The following is a 20715-nucleotide window of genomic DNA, read 5'->3' on the forward strand; positions in this document are numbered from 1 at the left end:
TTAAAGGAGTATCAACTCTTCTCTTTGGTTCTTTCGTTAAAGTCACGTAGGTAGAAAAATAAAATATTATTTATTATTAAATATACAACTTTTTATTGAATTTTTCTACCTACGTGACTTTATCGAAAGAACCAAAGAGTATGGATTCCTGCAGTCACGAAAGCTTCAAATCTAGTATCAACTCTCGTGCAAACATGTTCTTGGAGATCCGTTAGTTTACCCAGGTAAATGTATTGCCTGTTCTAAGTCATCGGCATCCCATAGAGCAAGGTCTCATATTTGTCACACGCAGGTCATTTAATGTAGTTATTTAAATATAATTTACCTTGTTTTTTTTTCATAATCCCAAACCTCAAAACAAATGTGGAGAAAGGTCAGTGTGGATTGTCCAAGTTACGGATAATATTATTGCATCTTCTGTTAAGCTACATTCTGCACCAGTATAGTCTGATTCTTCTTTTTTTATTTGCTGCATGGGTTAACATTTGTAAGTACGGTATATATATTTTTTTGTAATTTTGGGGGGTGGGGGGGGTGGAATTCTTTTTATGCTTTTCATGCTTTTCAACTCTGGTTAAAAGTGTTAATGTATTTTCTCTGCCAGGCTGTGTAATACGGAGGCATAATAACTGATCAAGATGATCCATTATCGCAATTTAAATACTTCTGAAGTCAACTGTTGGATAGTGTTACAGAATCCTCGCATATGCATGGTTTTTCTTCCTTGATATTATTGCATTGAAAGATTTTAATCTCAAAGAGCATCGACCTACCTCATTAACATTTGACTAAAATTTAACTCAATGTAACTGCAATAAATGATTTACTGTCAAGATACATTCATTGTCTTAGGGGTCGGTGCATAAAAAACCTATTTAACATGTTGTAATACAATTACATTTTCATTTCAATTTACAAGCAGCTCATATCGAGTCTGCATTAAATGCTGCAATTGCAAATTTTTTTTTAACACAAAATAAAACGTAGTAATTTCCCACATCCTAATATCTAGATTTTCTCTGCAAATTCATTTATTTTTGGGTTAAAATTGAATGACGTGCATTTTATTCTCTCTGGATCTTGCCCTGAAGATGCTTGATGCAGTTTCAAGTGAAACGCAACTAATTGCCGCTGAGTTTGGTCAAGTCATTACGTGGCCTAACCCAAATATCAATTGTGAATTGCCACATTACCTGAGACTGTGAACAAGGTGCGACCCAAGGGATAATCTTGCAGGAAAACGGGTGATGATCTGTCCAATGGCGGAGCCAGGATATTCAGGTGGGGGGGGGGGGGCAACCCCTCCAGCAATGAAAAATGATAGGAGCAGCCATCAATTGAGAGTCGAATTCGAACCGCGTTGTGTGATCGGCATCGCGCTCGCTGAAGGTGAATGCCTTCAGGGAAGTCGTGTACTGTATACGCAACTGCGCACAATTCTGTGAGTCACTTATAACTGCTTTGCCGTTACTTATTGCCAATTATGGACTCAGACTATTGTCCTATCATCTCATAGAGTCCCTGGCACACAATAATATGCTACACAGTGGCAGTGAGGGTCGCAAAATGCCGATTTATTACGAATAAACCCCAATGATCCGATCGAAATTAGGGAATTCGATCGGATCATTGGGGGGGGGGGCACGTGCCACCCCCTCCCCCCCCACTGGCTCCACTAGTGGATCTATCCCAATTGTATTATTTGGGGAGGTGCTGTGATGAGTATTATTTATAGCCAGTGCGCCGAGTCGGGCACTGGATACTCCTTGTGCTGAACGCTGGCTGTTTTCAGCCTCTTCCAGGTGCTTTTGTGAGCCTGTAGTTGCATCTGTTAACAAATATAAACGGTTTATCAACACACATCTTACTGCACACAATCATCATGATAGCAGACACACCAGGGCACGCGCACACACTTGGACAGTGCCCAGCATGTAAATACATGTACACAAACAGGCTTAACGAACATAAAGCTACATACGTGAAACATCCACACGCAGGTCTATGTACGCAAGTAAAAATTCACACATGCGTACTATATATAACCACCATTCACCACTAAGTGGGGGTGACATCACCAAGGCGCTTGTGCCAGGCTATGTGCACTTTAAGGCTATGTGAAGTGGCGAACGCCCACTGGCAGGAAGTCATGGGGCAGAGCTAGGTGCCATGGGTTGACTGACCGAGTTGACTGGCCGATGCACAACCTGTACCCCCTACTATGCCTTCTTGCTGCACATACAAACACAATACAAAGCACAGTTGATAAGCACAGGCTTCAAGGCAACAAGTGGTCAGCAAATATACAGCACTAGTTTATATATATATGAGTTACATGTTTCTGGAATCGAGCAAGGTTATAAGAGCTTGTCAAAAGAGATGATGGGAGAGACGAATCAGATAAAAGTTGTGACCTGCAGAGTGGTGAGTGGGTGAGTAAGTTGTGACCTGCAGTGTGGTGAGTGGGTGAGTAAGTTGTTGTGACCTGCAGTGTGGTGAGTGGGTGAGTAAGTTGTGACCTGCAGTGTGGTGAGTGGGTGAGTAAGTTGTGACCTGCAGTGTGGTGAGTGGGTGAGTAAGTTGTGACCTGCAGTGTGGTGAGTGGGTGAGTAAGTTGTGACCTGCAGAGTGGTGAGTGGGTGAGTAAGTTGTGACCTGCAGTGTAGTGAGTGGGTGAGTAAGTTGTGACCTGCAGTGTGGTGAGTGGGTGAGTGTTGTTGTGACCTGCAGTGTGGTGAGTGGGTGAGTAAGTTGTTGTGACCTGCAGTGTGGTGAGTGGGTGAGTAAGTTGTTGTGACCTGCAGTGTGGTGAGTGGGTGAGTAAGTTGTTGTAACCTGCAGTGTGGTGAGTGGGTGAGTAAGTTGTTGTGACCTGCAGTGTGGTGAGTGGGTGAGTGTGTTGTTGTGACCTGCAGTGTGGTGAGTGGGTGAGTAAGTTGTTGTAACCTGCAGTGTGGTGAGTGGGTGAGTAAGTTGTTGTGACCTGCAGTGTGGTGAGTGGGTGAGTAAGTTGTTGTAACCTGCAGTGTGGTGAGTGGGTGAGTAAGTTGTTGTAACCTGCAGTGTGGTGAGTGGGTGAGTAAGTTGTTGTAACCTGCAGTGTGGTGAGTGGGTGAGTACGTTGTTGTAACCTGCAGTGTGGTGAGTGGGTGAGTAAGTTGTTGTGACCTGCAGAGTGGTGAGTGGGTGAGTGTGTTGTTGTGACCTGCAGTGTGGTGAGTGAGTGAGTGAGTTGTTGTGACCTGCAGTGTGATGAGTGAGTGAGTAAGTTGTTGTAACCTGCAGTGTGGTGAGTGGGTGAGTAAGTTGTTGTGACCTGCAGAGTGGTGAGTGGGTGAGTAAGTTGTTGTGACCTGCAGTGTGGTGAGTGGGTGAGTACGTTGTTGTGACCTGCAGAGTGGTGAGTGGGTGAGTAAGTTGTTGTAACCTGCAGTGTGGTGAGTGGGTGAGTAAGTTGTTGTGACCTGCAGTGTAGTGAGTGGGTGAGTAAGTTGTGACCTGCAGAGTGGTGAGTGGGTGAGTGTGTTGTTGTGACCTGCAGTGTGGTGAGTGGGTGAGTACGTTGTTGTGACCTGCAGAGTGGTGAGTGGGTGAGTGTGTTGTTGTGACCTGCAGTGTGGTGAGTGGGTGAGTAAGTTGTTGTGACCTGCAGAGTGGTGAGTGGGTGAGTAAGTTGTTGTAACCTGCAGTGTGGTGAGTGGGTGAGTAAGTTGTTGTGACCTGCAGTGTGGTGAGTGGGTGAGTACGTTGTTGTGACCTGCAGAGTGGTGAGTGGGTGAGTGTGTTGTTGTGACCTGCAGTGTGGTGAGTGGGTGAGTAAGTTGTTGTAACCTGCAGTGTGGTGAGTGGGTGAGTAAGTTGTTGTGACCTGCAGTGTGGTGAGTGGGTGAGTACGTTGTTGTGACCTGCAGAGTGGTGAGTGGGTGAGTGTGTTGTTGTGACCTGCAGTGTGGTGAGTGGGTGAGTAAGTTGTTGTGACCTGCAGTGTGGTGAGTGGGTGAGTGGGTTGTTGTGACCTGCAGTGTGGTGAGTGGGTGAGTACGTTGTTGTGACCTGCAGTGTGGTGAGTGGGTGAGTACGTTGTTGTGACCTGCAGAGTGGTGAGTGGGTGAGTAAGTTGTGGTGACCTGCAGTGCGGTGAGTGGGTGAGTACGTTGTTGTGACTTGCAATGTGGTGGTTGAACACAGTGTGGATGAGATGAAATGTTATTCTCTTGTGTGGAATCTTGGAATGACTTTTGGTGCATCTCCAGTGAGCTGCTTGTTCAAGGCCTTTGTAAATGCCTAATATCGACAACCAACTGAGCTGGTACGCACCTGGACCAATACCAGGGAGGAGCTATTAGTGTTTGTTTAATGAACAAGTGTGTGACGACATGCACTCACCGTTGCAATCTCCACTTTACGCTCCCAGCTGCACACTTCATTCTGCAAGTCCAGCAACTGGGCCTTGTGCTGGACGTATTCCATCACGGGAGGGACACGGAACTCGGACAGCTGTGCCCGCAGTTGCCTGTTCAGACGTTCTGCCTTCATCCTCTCCTGCTCATTCACCCCAGAGACAACTCAATTAACATAGGATGGCCACCTAGTAAGGCACACAGCTAACCCCTAGATACATTTGTCTACTATTTAAGCATAAACCCCTTGAGCCACAACTCTCAGTTCAATCCGAATCCTGATGTTGCCCATCTCTCACCCTGTCATCTCGACGTTGGCTAGAAACACAATGGTACTGGTAGGAACCTCCTGGTTACACCAGCCCACGGGATATTGTGTCCGTCGTGCAGGGAGGGGCTGGGTGGGGAGGGTGGGGAGGGGCTGGGTGGGGAGGGGCTGGGTGGGGAGGGGCTGGTGGTGAGGGGCTGGGTGGGAGGGGTGGAGCTGGGTCGGGAGGGGCTGGTCACCCCGTGGTGCCCTTATAAAACTCAACGTTTAACCTACTCACGCCGTCTTGTGCCCGCCCTCACAGTCGGGCATATTTGCGGAATACACCACGCCGCCGTTGACCCTGGCCATTGACCGAGCAACCCAACGTTCCTACCAGCTCCCTCCGCAGGAATGTGTTTAACTGTGTGCTGCAGGGTGGAATGATGAACTTATGCCCACTGCCATGCACAATGTCAAGATCCTCACTTCCTCCACCGCCACGGTCTCCACGTCGATGCTCTTGAGCATCTCGTGCCGAGAAGCAATGTCACGCTCCATGGCCCGAGCCTCCTCCATAAGCAGGTTCAGTTTTTTCTGTGACCACAAATGAGACGCCGCTCAACAACCGTGCGTAACCGTAATATGCTTAGCGCAACAAAGACACGCGGAGTACGTGACATAAACATCGCACGTTCACCCCTACGATGGTAACGGTGTCTGTGCCGGGCTTATTGCACTCTGGTCGTTTGTTTGTGTATTGTTTGTTGTTGTAACATGCTGACCTGCCCCTAACTGGACATCTGTGAAAGAGAGCTGTATAGCTCATCGGATCCCTTCAGTCTAAATAAAGATTCTGCTTCTGATGTAGAGAGGAAAGAGGCTTGCTGACTGACAGCTCATAGTACAGTTAAAGGTTGCACATTAACGGAGTGCAACCAAGGGAACGTGTATAAAAGGGGACCTTTTTGCCAGTATCAAAGTATTCTTATATCACCCCGATCTATAAACGTTCTGATAGTGGCATTGTCTTTGTACTGTTTGCCTTTTGGCGTTGTCTGGTCTGACACTGGTGGTGAGACTAGGCCCTATTGAAAGCTGTCTCTTGTGTAGGCCAATGAGTTTCAAAGACATTGCTTATGTAACCAGAGTATGTTTGTTTGCATGTTCACCACAAGTACGTGTGGTTAATGCGAAATTGATTCCTTGGAAAAGGTTTCAATTTGGTGTGTGAACATCTTAACAGCTCGATTTAAAGCTTTCGTGACTGCAGGGATTCATATTCTTGGTTCTTTCGGTAAAGTCACGTAGAAGGGAAATAATAAAAATAAAACAATACAATTATCACGTTTCGATTGCAACACAACCACAGCTGTGGTTTTCACACCTGATGATGATTGCTTGTGTTGCAATCGAAACCTCGTGAGAATTGTATTGTTTTATTTTTATTATTTTAATATCTTAACACCTGCTTTATTGCCAGAAAGGGCAAAACCTATTCTTATTTTTTCCTAAGAGAACGCGTGTCCACTTATCGTCCAACTGTTATTCCTGCCGTTTTAACTGCCTCACAAGCGTCTCGTGGTGAGCATCATCACTTCCTTGCCCCATGTCACGAGAGTGTTGCTGTCACCAGCTGCCTAGAGGTGTCGATTAAAGAACGCCGCAACGGAAAAGAAAACAAGCGGCCCTTGCAGGGGCACACCGAGGCCGTACGTCTCGGGCTGTATGACACACATGTGAAGGTGTGTTAATGAGAAAAACAGATGTTGAAGTTACAAGTACATCATGATGGTCTTTAAGCCATGTGGCTGTGACACAGCTGTCAACCCATACGGGTTAACCCCATATCCATGTACAGGGAAATTGAGTTTTCAGGTCCATACGGCGTACAGCCGTTTCCATACGGGCAACAACAAAACGTTGTTTTGTCTATTTGTTTGTGTTTCTCCCTCGTGATGGGAATTTGTAGGACGAACGTTGAGATTTATAAGGGGCACGGGGTGACCAGTAAGGTCTGAATGGGTCTGTAATAAGGTAGGGGGCACTGATAAGGGGTTGACGGTTATGCTGCAAGGTCACTCCCATACACTTCAATACAATGTCAGTGTAATGCAAAGACATGGCTAGGGCTGACTGTAACTCAAATTATAAGGCTTACAAATAATTTAACTCGTGGGTGTTCTAGCCAATATTATGAGTGAATCTTTTCCATCATTTGCACCCCAGTGCCCCCCTTGCACTCCAGTGCCACCCCTTGCACCCCAGTGCCCCCCTTGCACCCCAGTTCCACCCCTTGCACTCCAGTGCCACCCCTTGCACTCCAGTGCCACCCCTTGCACCCCAGTGCCCCCCTTGCACCCCAGTTCCACCCCTTGCACTCCAGTGCCACCCCTTGCACTCCAGTGCCACCCCTTGCACTCCAGTGCCACCCCTTGCACCCCAGTGCCCCCCTTGCACTCCAGTGCCACCCCTTGCACTCCAGTGCCAGCCCTTGTACCCCAGTGCCAGCCCTTGCACTCCAGTGCCACCCCTTGTACCCCAGTGCCACTCCTTGCACTCCAGTGCCATACCTTGTAGGAGTTGAGGACTTGCAATGTGTTGGCCGCCGTGAGTTTCAGCCTCAGCATGTCCTGGTTCCTCTCGTCAATTTTCTCCACAAATTGATTGTTCTCAATCTGCAGCTGGCTGAAGTCTACCTCGTGTAGAGCCTCTCCCATCTCCTCCTTCTGCAGACACGGCGTATCCCACACATAGCACTGGCTGTTTAAGAATGGGACGTGAGCGAGACTTGTCTTCCCGAACTGATAGCCAGACAACTTGCAATGGTTACATGCAGTCAACTTTGCTCAGCGGCAACTACTCGAACCAGTAGGTTATGCAGCCATCCAGGCTTTTTAGAAATGTTGAAGTTACGCATTCGCCAAGAGTGAAACGATGTATTTCCCATTCAGAGTAACGACAGTTCAGTGAAAATAACCGGTGACTGCATTAGTCCGATGTGTTTGTAAAGGATTTCCAGTCGTGTGAGTCTTGAATTCGGTCTTCATCCCGTCTTCCGCACAGCACGTCACACATCAGTGCATCATTCCGTTCAGGCACCACCCCTTCTACCCATACTTTTATCCCCTTCTCCATCCGTTCCCAAAACGTTCCATGACTCTCCACAAATCCCATTCACTTCCCCTAACAGTCTCCCAACCGACCCCCTCATTTCCATTTAGTTTTCCCTTGACAACCAATCCGACCTGATTGTTCTCCACCTTCAAAATCCGATTTGTGTATCCCCTATTTTAGCTGCCCCCATGATAGCTCCTCACCAATGAGAGGTAAGCACGCTATTCGAAATCACGAGGAGGAGCCGTTAGACATAGTGAGTGTATATTAATTAAATTTCCGAATAGGTTTCACCTCTCGGCATCCCTTACACATTTAATAAAGTGTGAGTATGTTAATGAATTGCATCTGAGGAAACATTAACCGTCTCCTAAACCACCGTCTTTCTACATACAGCAGTTGATTGCATTTGCAAGGAAGCTTCCTTTGGGCCTAGTGTATACGTGCAAGTAAGCGATAGCAGTGTGAGGTCACAACGTTGAGGATTTTAGGGGAAATGAATCAGTCTGACCTGCTGTAGCTGGAGGAGCATCTTCTTGTTTTGCATCTTCAGGCTTCCATTCCTTAAACGCAGTTTCTCTATCAGCGTATCCTGCGCCGACATAGCACACAGCAGCAAATCGTGACTTGCGCGTGACTGCGATCTGAATTTTGGAACTTCTCAAACATGCAGGCTCAGTAGGTGGTGTTTACAGTCAGTCTCTTGGCCGAAGGACTGCAAGAGATAACACCCTGAGAATAACGGGGAAAAAAATTCACATAACTTTGTGACTTTGAGTAAATACAGATGCATCAAGTTAATTGAATGTCTTATGAGAATGAACGACGTGATGTGCATCATAACCGTGACACTAAAACCAACCCCCCTGGCTCGCTGTTCTGGTGAACGTTCTGCCACCAGATATCCGCAGAGACATGCAAACTGCAAGGGAGTTCACACGTTTTCTTGTCAACAACAACCATCATCGACCATGACCTCAGCAGTTTACCTCGCAGCAAACTCGAGTCCCAATCCCCCTTCTGGGATCGCGTTGTCACTATCGTAGAATCTCACCCAGATCCAGAAGATCGCTGGCAAACAGAGTGGAGCAACGTGGATGTCCAGAATGAACACCACATTCGAGATCCAAACATCGCACCCCGTGGCTTTGACGTTCCACCTCGAAAACACTTGCGATGGATTCATCAACTGCATCAGAACGTCACGAGGTCGATGCGCACATGTATGCATATTGAACTTCTTTCACACCGTATGTAGCCAACCGTGCTAATCGCAGCCACATCTCCTTCATATATGGAAAATTAAAGACACACAAGTCACAGTTGTGCAATTGTGGCCATGCAACTGTGAAATCGCAAAACTACACGAACTCCTGATGCCCTCTCATGGTGTGAAAACCACAGCTGTGGTTTTCACACCATGAGAGGGCATGATGATGATTGCTGATGATGATTGCTTGTGTTGCAGTCGAAACGTCGTGATGATTTTTATTAATTTTATTTTATTATTTCCCTTCTACGTGACTTTACCGAAAGAACCAAGAATATGAATCCCTGCAGTCACGAAAGCTTTAAATCGCTGTTCGTGGTGCTGACGTTAGGAGAAAACCGCCACTTTTTTCAAATTTTATTGCTGTGGATTTCACACCTGATGATGATTGCTTGTGTTGCAGTCGAAACGTCGTGAGAATGGCATTTAGCTCCTGAACAGATTGCCATACGTAAGCATAACATGAGAGTGGGGGACAATGTAGTAGCATTACATATTTGTGCATGCACTAAGAGCCATATGGTATGTATAAAATGTCGAACCAGAGTGGGTTAAAAAAAGTGCTGCAAGTCTTGGGAGAATGACATTTGCTAGCTGTGAAAGCAATGACCGTGGCAATATCGTCACAAAGAAGTGCATCATGAGACAATCTGGTGTATGAGTGCAGGGAGGCAGTCATTGTCTCACTACGAATAGGTCACATGGCCTCAGGCTGAATCTCGTTGAGCACGACAACCGCAGTCCTTGAGGCACTGACAACAATGTGAACTATTTGTGAGATTTATCACAAAAAGTTTGGCTTGCTCCCAGCCACAGGCTCCAGGCAGTGCAAACTTTTACACAAATGACCCTCAACATTCTTCATCGTACACGACCCCCCCGAGGGCTTAGACTCAAGGCGAAGCTGCAAAAACACGAATCACTTTTACAATACCTTTGGTGACAAAGAGAATATTATTCGGCAAACAATGCGATATCAAACACACTACACACCAATGCAGAGCCACCCCCACAGCGTATGTTTAATGAAATTAACAACACAATACAACAGCGACATTCATTCAATTTACCTCAATGAAAGATTATTTGAATCAGTACCATTCTTGTACCTATTGTCATCTAAATTACATTTAGAAAAAAACTCTCTCCATGGATGTGCAATGAGCAATTATATTTATCCGTGGTAATGTTTCAACCAAGAAATATAACGAAGCACATCCATCACTAACAAAAGGAGCCATTGCCTGAAACAAATGTTTCAGGCAATGGCTCCTTTTAAGGGCAATTCGACGAAGGGAAAAATGACGAAAATTTGAATCAATAAATGTTATTGCTAAAAAGGCAGAATTAAGGCTGAACGTGGTCAAAAATGTGTTTACTTGTGTACCACTATCAACACAGACCACTGATATCCTAATAAACATGTTACTGCAGGTCACCTTGGGGTCACTTGAAAACGTGAATCTTGAGCTCATTCCTCATTATGAATTTAATTTGACAATGAATAGGCCACATTGTTAAGCCCCACTCGTCATCCGTATTTGGCCAGACGGCCCTCTGCTCAACGTGTTTGCAATGAAAGAGTGGCGAGGTCAAATCATAGTCAGTTGTTGGCACAGCTCATTATCCCCCCCAGGCAATAAAAAGTTGATTCCCACTTTGTGGGAAGGGAGATCAACAATGGTTAGCATATGGGGGGGTGTCTGGCTCCCACTAAAGCAATGTGGCATTTCCTCCATTGGCTCAGGGCCACCAACAGAAGTGAGTACGATCCCATCGCTCGCTTGGGCAGGGAGACGCTTGTAGATTGTTGGAATTTACCTCTTGCTGACAAAATACAAGCTATATTTTGATTTAAAGCTTTCGTGACTGCAGGGATTCATTTTTCTTGGTTCTTTCGGTAAAGTCACGTAGAAGGGAAATAATAAAATAATATAAATATAAAACAATAAAAATTCTCACGACGTTTCGACTGCAACACAAGCAATCGAAAGAACCAAGAATTATAAAAACACAAGCCGTTCTCAATTTTCTATCGGAATAAAATTGCGCACAAAAATAACGGTCACATTGGATCAAAATCCGGTCGTAAGCCCATCGCAACAACGCACAAACCACCCGCAGCGGTGCATCCGAGAAACGACGGAGGGACGACTCAAATCCATTAGCCACCTTTATATTTTTGTGAGGTGTCAAAGGACATTCGCAGCCGTGTGCTAAAGTCTAGGAAGGATAAGTGCGGGATGTGTGTGGCTGTACCCGAGCATGAATCCTGTCTTCCATGTAGTGCAGGATCTTGTCGGCCGGCAGCCGAGCCAGCCCTCCGGCAGCGTCTCGTCCCTTGCCAGTGCCCGTCTTGGTCTTAAGGATATCGCGCTCGAACTCGACTTGTGCTCTCCTGAACTCTGTCAGCCTAATGTCTGCCTCCTCCATCGTGGCCTGACCTCCACGCCAGACACAAAGGCACATGACCAGCACACCGTACCACCCCATGTTACAATGGTATCTTCCTGCAGAATGAGCTGAGGTGAATGTCGAATACGTACATAACACACAGGAAATTATGCTTTTCTTAAATACAGCACAAATTTGATATACTCTAATTTTTTTAATTTAATATTTTTTGTACTATTGCTCAGAAAAGGCCCAAATACCCAAAATGTCAAACGGCCAGCAACAAACATCACCATTAATTCCGCGTAAGATCAGCGGCATGGCTCGGCTTCTGCAGTGGAAAAACAACCCGGTATCTAATGAGAAAAAGCCAGGCTGGCTCAGCACGGGTCTGATTAGCACGGTTGACTATGTACGGTGCAAAAGAAGTTCACCATACATACTTACGTACTGTGGCCAAAAGTGCTGGTAAACCTGATGCTGCCAACTGCCAAACCTGAGTAGAGTGAGGTCAGACTAGAGGTCGCAATCGGGTACCCGATACACGTACCCTACCCGATACCCGGCTACCTGTACCCGGCCGGATACGGGTACCCGTTTGCGACCCTGGTGCGGCCGGGTACGGGTGGGCCGTGAGTCACTGGTGAGTAACCGTTTGTCACCCATTTCCCAACGTCTTGTCTCTTCTCACAATTCAAGTTCCTAGAATCAACCCACCCGCGCCTGCAACATGGCTTCATCCCAGAGGTCGCAATCGGGTACCCGTACCCGTACCCTACCCGATACCAGGCCGGGTACGGGTAGCCGGGTATCGGGTAGGGTACGGGTACCCGTTGCGACCCTGGTGTGGCCGGGTACGGGTACGGGGGGTAAGGAATCAAAACCCGTTTGCGACCTCTGGGTCAGACACTTGATTGCCGAGTACGACCTTGTAGGTGTCGAGGACTTGCTCAGCCTCCATGCCCGTACTCAACAGCTCGGCCCGCAGCTGCTCCAGTTCCGTCTGTGCCAGCTCGCACTTCTGTGCCGCCGTGAGCCGCAGCGGTCGGTCAGTCGAACTGCCTCGCGACCGTGAGCGACGCAGCCCCCGGGTCTGAGAGAGGTTGCAGAGTGCACGTTGGTTAGAGGCATTCCATAGAACAGATAGTGTTTTTCGATTTAAAGCTTTCGTGACTGCAGGGATTCATCTTCTTGGTTCTTTCGGTAAAGTCACGTAGAAGGGAAATAATAAAATAATAAAAATAAAACATAAAATAATTCTCACGATGTTTCGGCCACAACGCAAGCAGCCGTCCTCAGGTGAAGAACAGGTCTGTCGGAAAGACCTTCCTCCCCTAACTCAGCTTAAATATACGCTGCCAAGCTTGGCGGTGTTCATTCGGACGCTGTCTTTCCGACAGACCTGTTCTTCACCTGAGGACGGCTGCTTGCGTTGTGGCCGAAACGTCGTGAGAATTGTATTTTATTATGTTTTCATTTTTATTATTTTATTATTTCCCTTCTACGTGACTTTACCGAAAGAACCAAGAAGCAGATATTGTTTTGCCAGATACGTTTATTTTAGAGAAACATCAACGCGCAATGACACAAAAAATATACATGGTTATTTTGGTCAATTCTTTATCTATTTCCCAACAGTTTAACACGTAGGCTTTTGCGACCAATATTATTCATAATAAAGGTTTTCGGGTTTGATCGCGTAAGTATAAATGTGTCATAACCCTCTACCACCCGACACAGCTAGTAAGGTTTGTCACGTAAACAACGCGCCAATTAGTTTACTACTTCAGCACCACCGGTGTCTTGGAGAGTAAATCCCCAACATTTGCAATGAAAATCAACTGCCTGGGAGTTTAAGTCCAGAAATTACGATTGAATTTCAATGCAGTTCAACATGATCTGATAGTTACATTTATTATCGACAGAAACTTCAAAGCGGTGATGCACATCTGTAATCAAGTACAGTAGAGGTGTGAGACTGCTTACCTGTTGGGCTCTGAGGTGGCTAGGAGATGGTAGTGCAACAAATAGATTACTAATGTGTGGATTGAGTGTTATTGCCCCATATATATTGTTTCCCTGAGTACTCCAAATATAGAAATTAAGGAATTGATCAAATATCTAAATGGAGTACTCAAAAATAATCTTTAGATTCAATCACTGGATTTTCTATTAAAAGCATAAGAAAATATGTACATATATAAATCAAATTGACTGCAGGAGCCAAATTGAATTGTTGTAATCCGAGTCCTTGAGAGATGGCAATGGTATTCTTAGGTTTTTTCGGTAAAGTCACGTAGGTAAAACATCAAAATTAATTAAAATAAAATAAAAAACAAAAATCACGACGTTTCGGAGGCAACACAAGTCTCCGTCATCAGGTGGGACCGTCACAGCCGAATTAGCTGCATCAAGTGAGGCAATGATTCAAGAAGTAATCGCTTATAAGCAAGTTGAAGGGATTACTTCTTGAATCATTGCCTCACTTGATGCAGCTAATTCGGCTGTGACGGTCCCACCTGATGACGGAGACTTGTGTTGCCTCCGAAACGTCGTGATTTTTGTTTTTTATTTTATTTTATTTTCATTAATTTTGATGTTTTACCTACGTGACTTTACCGAAAAAACCTAAGAATATGATTCCTTGCAGTCACGAAAGCTTCAAATCTAGAAGATGGCAATGGCTTGAAAAGGCCTTCATCCAGCAGTGATAGATCATGGCTGATGAAGATATATAGTATATGCTATCCGGAAATTTACTCCAATCACAGCGTGAAATAGTGTAGAACCGGGTTGTTCTCATTTTGTCGTCAAAATTGTTCTGTCAATTACAGTTGTGGACATAATATTTCTAGTTTTCCCCTTTTGTACTTGGAAAACACAACAACACTGCCAAATGTTGTTTTTCAACCCAAAACTTTGTGATTCCAATTACTACAGTTGCCCAGTTCAATGGCTAGCCCTCTCAACTTGCGAAACACTTTTAAATGTTTTCATCAATCATGATGCAAAGAAAATAAAACTCGCTTTGTTGCCCATGTGCAATATATCACCACTGATATATAGATGCACGTTGCATTGCATACTGACCTGCAGATCCTGCATTGAAGTGGTGGGTGTCGGACCCTGAGAAGGAGTGCTGTTTAAATCTTTGGGATCCAAACGGTTAAAGTATTTCTCAAACATCTCCGTCTCTGCAAGCAGGACTTCATTTGTTTGCCTACATAAAAGGCAAATAGCAGATGGGTAAAGATTATTGGGCTGTGCTTTTGACCGACATATATCACCAACAGCAATTGGTGTCTTACACAGGAAGACGCTGTTACAAGTGAATGTGGATTAGACTACTGCTGTGTCAGAAATATTGGGTATATTTTACAGATGATCATAATACTAGCCCACGTCTCACCGAATTGAGAAGTCAAAACTTTACTTTGAAACTGCAAAATCAAAGTACATTCTAGGGATACTGTACATTGTGAGAGATGTCCCGAATAAATCTAGAAGTTACCATCATACTCTGTCCGAAATAATAGAATTTCCATGTAACATTTCTGATAGTGTATTCATATTGCAAACGTTGTTAGGGTTCAAGAAGGAAATATAGTTGCAAGGATTACTCATGGGAGTGTGAGTGCTTGGTTAAACAGGTCACATTTGTAATGAGATTTGACCAACATGTTTTTAATGAGTTCCATTACACGGTGTGGATCTGTATACTTGATCATGGGTATATACGTCTGGAGCGAGTGCATTTCACTACTGAGCACAACATAGACGTTTCATACGAGAAAACCCCCAAATTCTTTGAGGCCAATGTGCCAAACCAAATAGGATCCATTGGGTTGACACCTGCAAAATGCCACTTCCCATGTGATGTCATTAGAAACCCTGTGATTTGGCAGCTATATATTATGTAGCTAAGTCTAGATTTGAAGCTTTCGTGACTGCAAGGATTCATACTCTTAGGTTTTTTCGGTAAAGTCACGTAGGTAAAAATAAAAAAATAAAATTATAGAAATAATAATAGAAATAAAATAATAAATCATGACGTTTCGGAGGCAACACAAGCTTCCTTCATCAGGTATAAAACGGCACAGCAAAATAACTGTAGTGGGAGTTATTTGTGATGGGACATTTTTTTTATGTCTTTACCCTATATAATGTCTCATCACAAATAACTCCCATTACAGTTATTTTGCTGCCTTTTTACACCTGATGAAGGAAGCTTGTGTTGCCTCCGAAACGTCGTGATTTATTATTTTATTTCTATTATTTTTATTATTTATTTTTATTTTTACCTACGTGACTTTACCGAAAAAAACCTAAGAGTATTATGTAGCTACTCCATAGATATATAAACAAATGTAACTATCCTCATATAACACGGTGAATTCCCAAACCCAGTACTGTACATGTGGAAAACAAAACCCTTGGCTGCACACTGGAATAAACAAGGCATTCCAAAGGGTGACTCTCTCTCTCTCTCTTGGTGTCTCTCCCTGTCCCTATGGGGTCTGACTCAATCATGGGAGCCCACTCTTCCCCTTGCTTCCTCTCTGTCTCTTGCGGTGACTCTCTCCCTTTAGAGCAGTGGTCATAAGTGGCCTTTAGTGCGGCCCATGACGAGTAGCCCCCGACAATACACAACGTGTGACAAGACTACCCATCATCATGGTGCTGCTGTCAAACCCAGTGATACCCAATCGTCTCAAATGTGTGGCGGCCCTCACACCGATGATGTCTTATCGGCAAAAGTGTCCACCCTCTAAGAATGAGTGAAAAACCCTGACTTGGAGTCTCTCTCTCTCTCTTGTGGTCTCTCTGTCGCTGTCCCCTGGGGGTCCCTCTCCCTTGGGGGGTCCCTCTCTGTTCCGTGGGGGGTCCCTCTCCCTTGGGGGGTCTCTCTCCCTTGGGGGGGTCTCTCTCTCTCTCCCCTGGGGGGGTCTCTCTCTCTCCCGTGGGGGTCTCTCTCTCTCCCCTGGGGGGGGTCTCTCTCTCTCCCTTGGGGGGTCTCTCTCTCTCCCTTGGGGGGTCTCTCTCTCTCCCTTGGGGGGTCCCTCTCTCTCCCTTGGGGGGTCCCTCTCTCTCCCTTGGGGGGTCTCTCTCCCTTGGGGGGGTCTCTCTCTCTCCCTTGGGGGGGTCTCTCTCCCTTGGGGGGTCCCTCTCTCTCCCTTGGGGGGTCCCTCTCTCTCCCTTGGGGGGTCCCTCTCTCTCCCTTGGGGGGTCTCTCTCCCCTGAGGGGTCCCTCTTTCTCCCTTGGGGGGTCTCTCTCCCTTGGGGGGTCTCTCTCTCTCCCTTGGGGGGTCTCTCTCCCTTGGGGGGTCTCTCTCTCTCCCTCGGGGGGTCTCTCTCTCTCCCTTGGGGGGTCTCTCTCCCCTGGGGGATCCCTCTCTCTCCCTTGGGGGGGTCTCTCTCTCCCCTGGGGGGTCCCTCTCTCTCCCTTGGGGGGTCTCTCTCCCTTGGGGGGTCTCTCTCTCTCCCTTGGGGGGTCTCTCTCCCTTGGGGGGTCTCTCTCTCTCCCTTGGGGGGTCTCTCTCTCTCCCTTGGGGGGTCTCTCTCTCTCCCTTGGGGGGTCTCTCTCTCTCCCTTGGGGGGTCCATCTCTCTCCCTTGGGGGGTCTCTCTCTCTCCCTTGGGGGGTCTCTCTCTCTCCCCTGGGGGGTCTCTCTCTCTCCCTTGGGGGGTTTCTCTCTCTCCCTTGGGGGGTCTCTCTCTCTCTCCCTTGGGGGTCTCTCTCCCTTGGGGGTCTCTCTCTCTCCCTTGGGGGGTCTCTCTCCCTTGGGGGGTCTCTCTCTCTCCCTTGGGGGGTCTCTCTCTCTCCCTTGGGGGGTCTCTCTCTCTCCCTTGGGGGGTCTCTCTCTCTCCCTTGGGGGGTCTCTCTCTCTCCCCTGGGGGGTCTCTCTCTCTCCCTTGGGGGGTTTCTCTCTCTCCCTTGGGGGGTCTCTCTCTCTCCCTTGGGGGGTCTCTCTCTCTCCCTTGGGGGGTCTCTCTCTCTCCCTTGGGGGGTTTCTCTCTCTCCCTTGGGGGGTCTCTCTCTCTCCTGGGGGGTTTCTCTCTCTCCCTTGGGGGGTTTCTCTCTCTCCCTTGGGGGGTCTCTCTCTCTCCCTTGGGGGGTCCCTCTCTCTCCCTTGGGGGGTCTCTCCCTCTCCCTTGGGGGGTCCCTCTCTCTCCCTTGGGGGACCCTCTCTCTCTTGTGGGGGTCTCTCTCTTTCCCCCTGGGGGGGGTCCCTCTCCCTAGGGGGTCTTTCCCTTGAGCGGCGGCGGGGGGGGGGGGCCTCTCTCTCTCCTCTCTCTGTCGGCAGTCCCGCTCTGTGCGAGCCGCTACCACCCCGCTACTACTCACTGCAGGCCGCGTACGCGCTGCGCCAGCGGCTCCTCGAGCGGCGGCGATTCGGCGCGAGGCGGCGCGACCTCCTCCTCCTCCTCGGCCATGCTCTCCGCGTCGCGCTCCGCCATCGTGGTCGTCATGGCAACGGTGGGGTGGGGGGTGGAAACTCCGCGGGCGGTTGCCCAGGGAGACGCGCCTCGACGTCATCAGCGCGTGGACACGAACGCCCGCGGTGGGGGGCGGGGCGGTGACGGCGAGCGAATGACGTCATCGCGACTCGTTGTGAATTGCGGGAGTGACGTCATTGTTATGGATGTGTGTGTGTGTCGGTGGATGGTGTTTCAGTTCTATTTCCATATATTTGGTAGAGCCCTGTGAGCCATTCGGCTCTTGAATCGGGTGTAACCGCAACAAACAAAAAACATGAACAAGAAAACATATTAAAGTGAATATGCGCAAACAGATAAATCCAGGAAAAAACTGCTAAATGTTCGTCGCTGTTGATTTGATTCTGCGTGATAATCTTGCATTTGGGATTCTACATTGGCGTTCTATGCACAGCATGTATATATATTGATAGCGTCTCCGTCTGTAACGTGCGCTACATAAAACATATGCACGGTTAGTTTTACACGCAGTTGAGCTTTCGCGGCCAATATTGATTATAGAGCTTTTTCTGGTTAGATCGCCTAAACTATGAATGTGTCTCGATTTAAAGCTTTCGTGACTGCAGGGATTCATCTTCTTGGTTCTTTCGGTAAAGTCATGTAGAATGGAAATAATAAAATAATAAAAAGAAAACATAATAAAATAATTCTCACGACGTTTCGGCCACAACGCAAGCAGCCGTCCTCAGGTGGAGAACAGGTCTGTCGAGAAGACAGCGTCTGTCGTAAGAATTATTTTATTATGTTTTATTTTTATTATTTTATTATTTCCATTCTACGTGGCTTTACCGAAAGAACCAAGAATATGAATGTGTCGTTAAATCCGCCACCACCCGACAGCCAATTAGTAAGGGTTTTCACGTAAACAGAACATATTTGTGTGTTGGAGAGTGAACCCACAAATTTATATATTTGTGGGTTTACTCTTCAACACACCGGTGAGTGCTGTACTAGTAACGAATTGTCACGTTCTGTTTACGTGACAAACCTCAACTAATTGGCTGTGTCGGGTGGTGGCGGCTTTAACGACGCATTTATATTCATCTGTATGGTTGATGCACTCCCGGTGATAGTCAGGGCGGCCGCTGGATTTGAACCGCGAACTTTCTCTCACCTTTGCACTCCTATCGATGTTATTGTTGTTGTCATCGTTGCTGTAACTCGCCGACTCTGATGCCCCTTGATGGACATCTGTGAAAAAGAAGTTTCGCAACTCATCGGATTGCTCCTCCAGGATGGAGAAAGTGTTCGCTCTCAGCTGTCAATATACCTCGTTCGGGAAGTTGTGGGAATATTCCTTAAGGACTCTGCTGAATTTCGATTTAAAGCTTTCGTGACTGCAGGGATTCATCTTCTTGGTTCTTTCGGTAAAGTCACGTAGAAGGGAAATAATAAAATAATAAAATAAAACATTAAATAATTCTCACGTTTCGGCCACAACGCAGGACGGCTGCTTGCGTTGTGGCCGAAACGTCGTGAGAATTATTTTAAGTTTTATTATTATTATTTTATTATTTCCCTTCTACGTGACTTTACCGAAAGAACCAAGAAGATGACTGCTGAACTCGTATATTTCTTCGTGTTGGGGTCTTAGTCTTTGCTGTTGCTGCTGCTGCTGTGCGCACGCACCACCGCAGATCTCTTGTGTAGAAATAATCCGGGGAACTGGCTGAAGGGACTCATCATCCTTGCAACACATGGAACTCAACTTAATCTTGAAGCTGTGTCTTTACCAGTCGTTCGCCGAGCGAGCCTGTACAACGATTGGTTCTGTGTCAGGAGGCTATGATCACCGTTACATTGCTTTTATAGCTTTATTTTGGTGATTTCGAAAAGTTTTTTGGTTTGGCCATGTTTGTTTGTTGTAGTACGGAGTTAGACTGATGGCCTTAATCTAAGTTGTCTTGTGGTTGTTGTTGTTGTTTGACTTGCATCCCACTGGGATTTTTGCACACAGCGTTGGCGTACGGTGCTTTTTCTGCAATATTTTGCTGTCTTTTCTTGGATTTTCTGTTTGCACTCAGTCACATAGTCACGTTAAGATGTTTCTTGCACCCGAATCAAGAGCCGAATGGCTCACAGGGCTATACCAAATTAATGAAACTGAATTTGCCCGTGACATGGAGCATCGGCTGATGTGTTTAGTTGTCCTCCGGCACCTCCACCTAGCACGGTTGGCTACACACGGCACGTGCAATGGTGAACACTGGATCGGTTTGACATTGCAGTGCCTCGGCTGCGGAGTGATGTGCTTGCCAGGTGCACAATTTAAATAACGCGATGCACGTCATAACCAAAACACTGAAATCGACACCCGTGTTGGCCTCCCCTGCCCTGGCTTCCAGTTTCACACGTAGCATACAGTTTAAAATCATATTAACATACAAAGCAGCGAACCATCTTGCCCCAGCCGACATCAATGACATGCTGCAACCATATTTCCCCACAAGGTCCCTCAGATGCGGGGATGCAGATCTTCTCTGCATTCTCAGGTCGATACTTCGGTCTAAGGGTGACCGAGATGTTTCCCGTGTAGCTCCCAGACTATGGAACGCTCTTGCACGAGATACCAGGGTCTCTGAGTCTGTGGACATTAAAAAGAAATGTGTCTTCAAAGCTTCCGCTTATTAAACTTTTAGTTCATTTTGTAAATTTTTTTTTAATGTATTTATCATTATTGTTTATGCTGATTGTCTGCTGCTGCTGTGTCCTGTATACATCGCTTTGAGATCCTTGATGATAATCGCTACATAAATGGATTATTATTACCATTCCCTGGCGAACATTCTG

At 46.7% G+C, this 20715-nt stretch overlaps 1 protein-coding gene across 1 annotated transcript; it reads right to left on the bottom strand.

Annotated features, from left to right (window-relative positions):
• Nucleotides 1-1693: 1693 nt before the first annotated feature.
• Nucleotides 1694-17898, bottom strand: CFAP263 (cilia and flagella associated protein 263). The gene is made up of 9 exons (XM_078868662.1): nucleotides 17774-17898; nucleotides 14519-14648; nucleotides 12357-12521; nucleotides 11294-11473; nucleotides 8276-8356; nucleotides 7221-7376; nucleotides 5137-5244; nucleotides 4387-4542; nucleotides 1694-1828 (listed from the first exon to the last, which is right to left on the bottom strand). The coding sequence occupies exons 1-9, from the start codon at nucleotides 17896-17898 to the stop codon at nucleotides 1730-1732; spliced, it is 1200 nt and encodes a 399-aa protein (XP_078724788.1). The 3' UTR covers nucleotides 1694-1729.
• Between the last annotated feature and the right edge of the window lie 2817 nt (nucleotides 17899-20715).

The sequence above is a fragment of the Lampetra fluviatilis genome, chromosome 26, assembly GCF_964198595.1.
Source record: "Lampetra fluviatilis chromosome 26, kcLamFluv1.1, whole genome shotgun sequence".
Classification (NCBI taxonomy): domain Eukaryota; kingdom Metazoa; phylum Chordata; class Hyperoartia; order Petromyzontiformes; family Petromyzontidae; genus Lampetra; species Lampetra fluviatilis.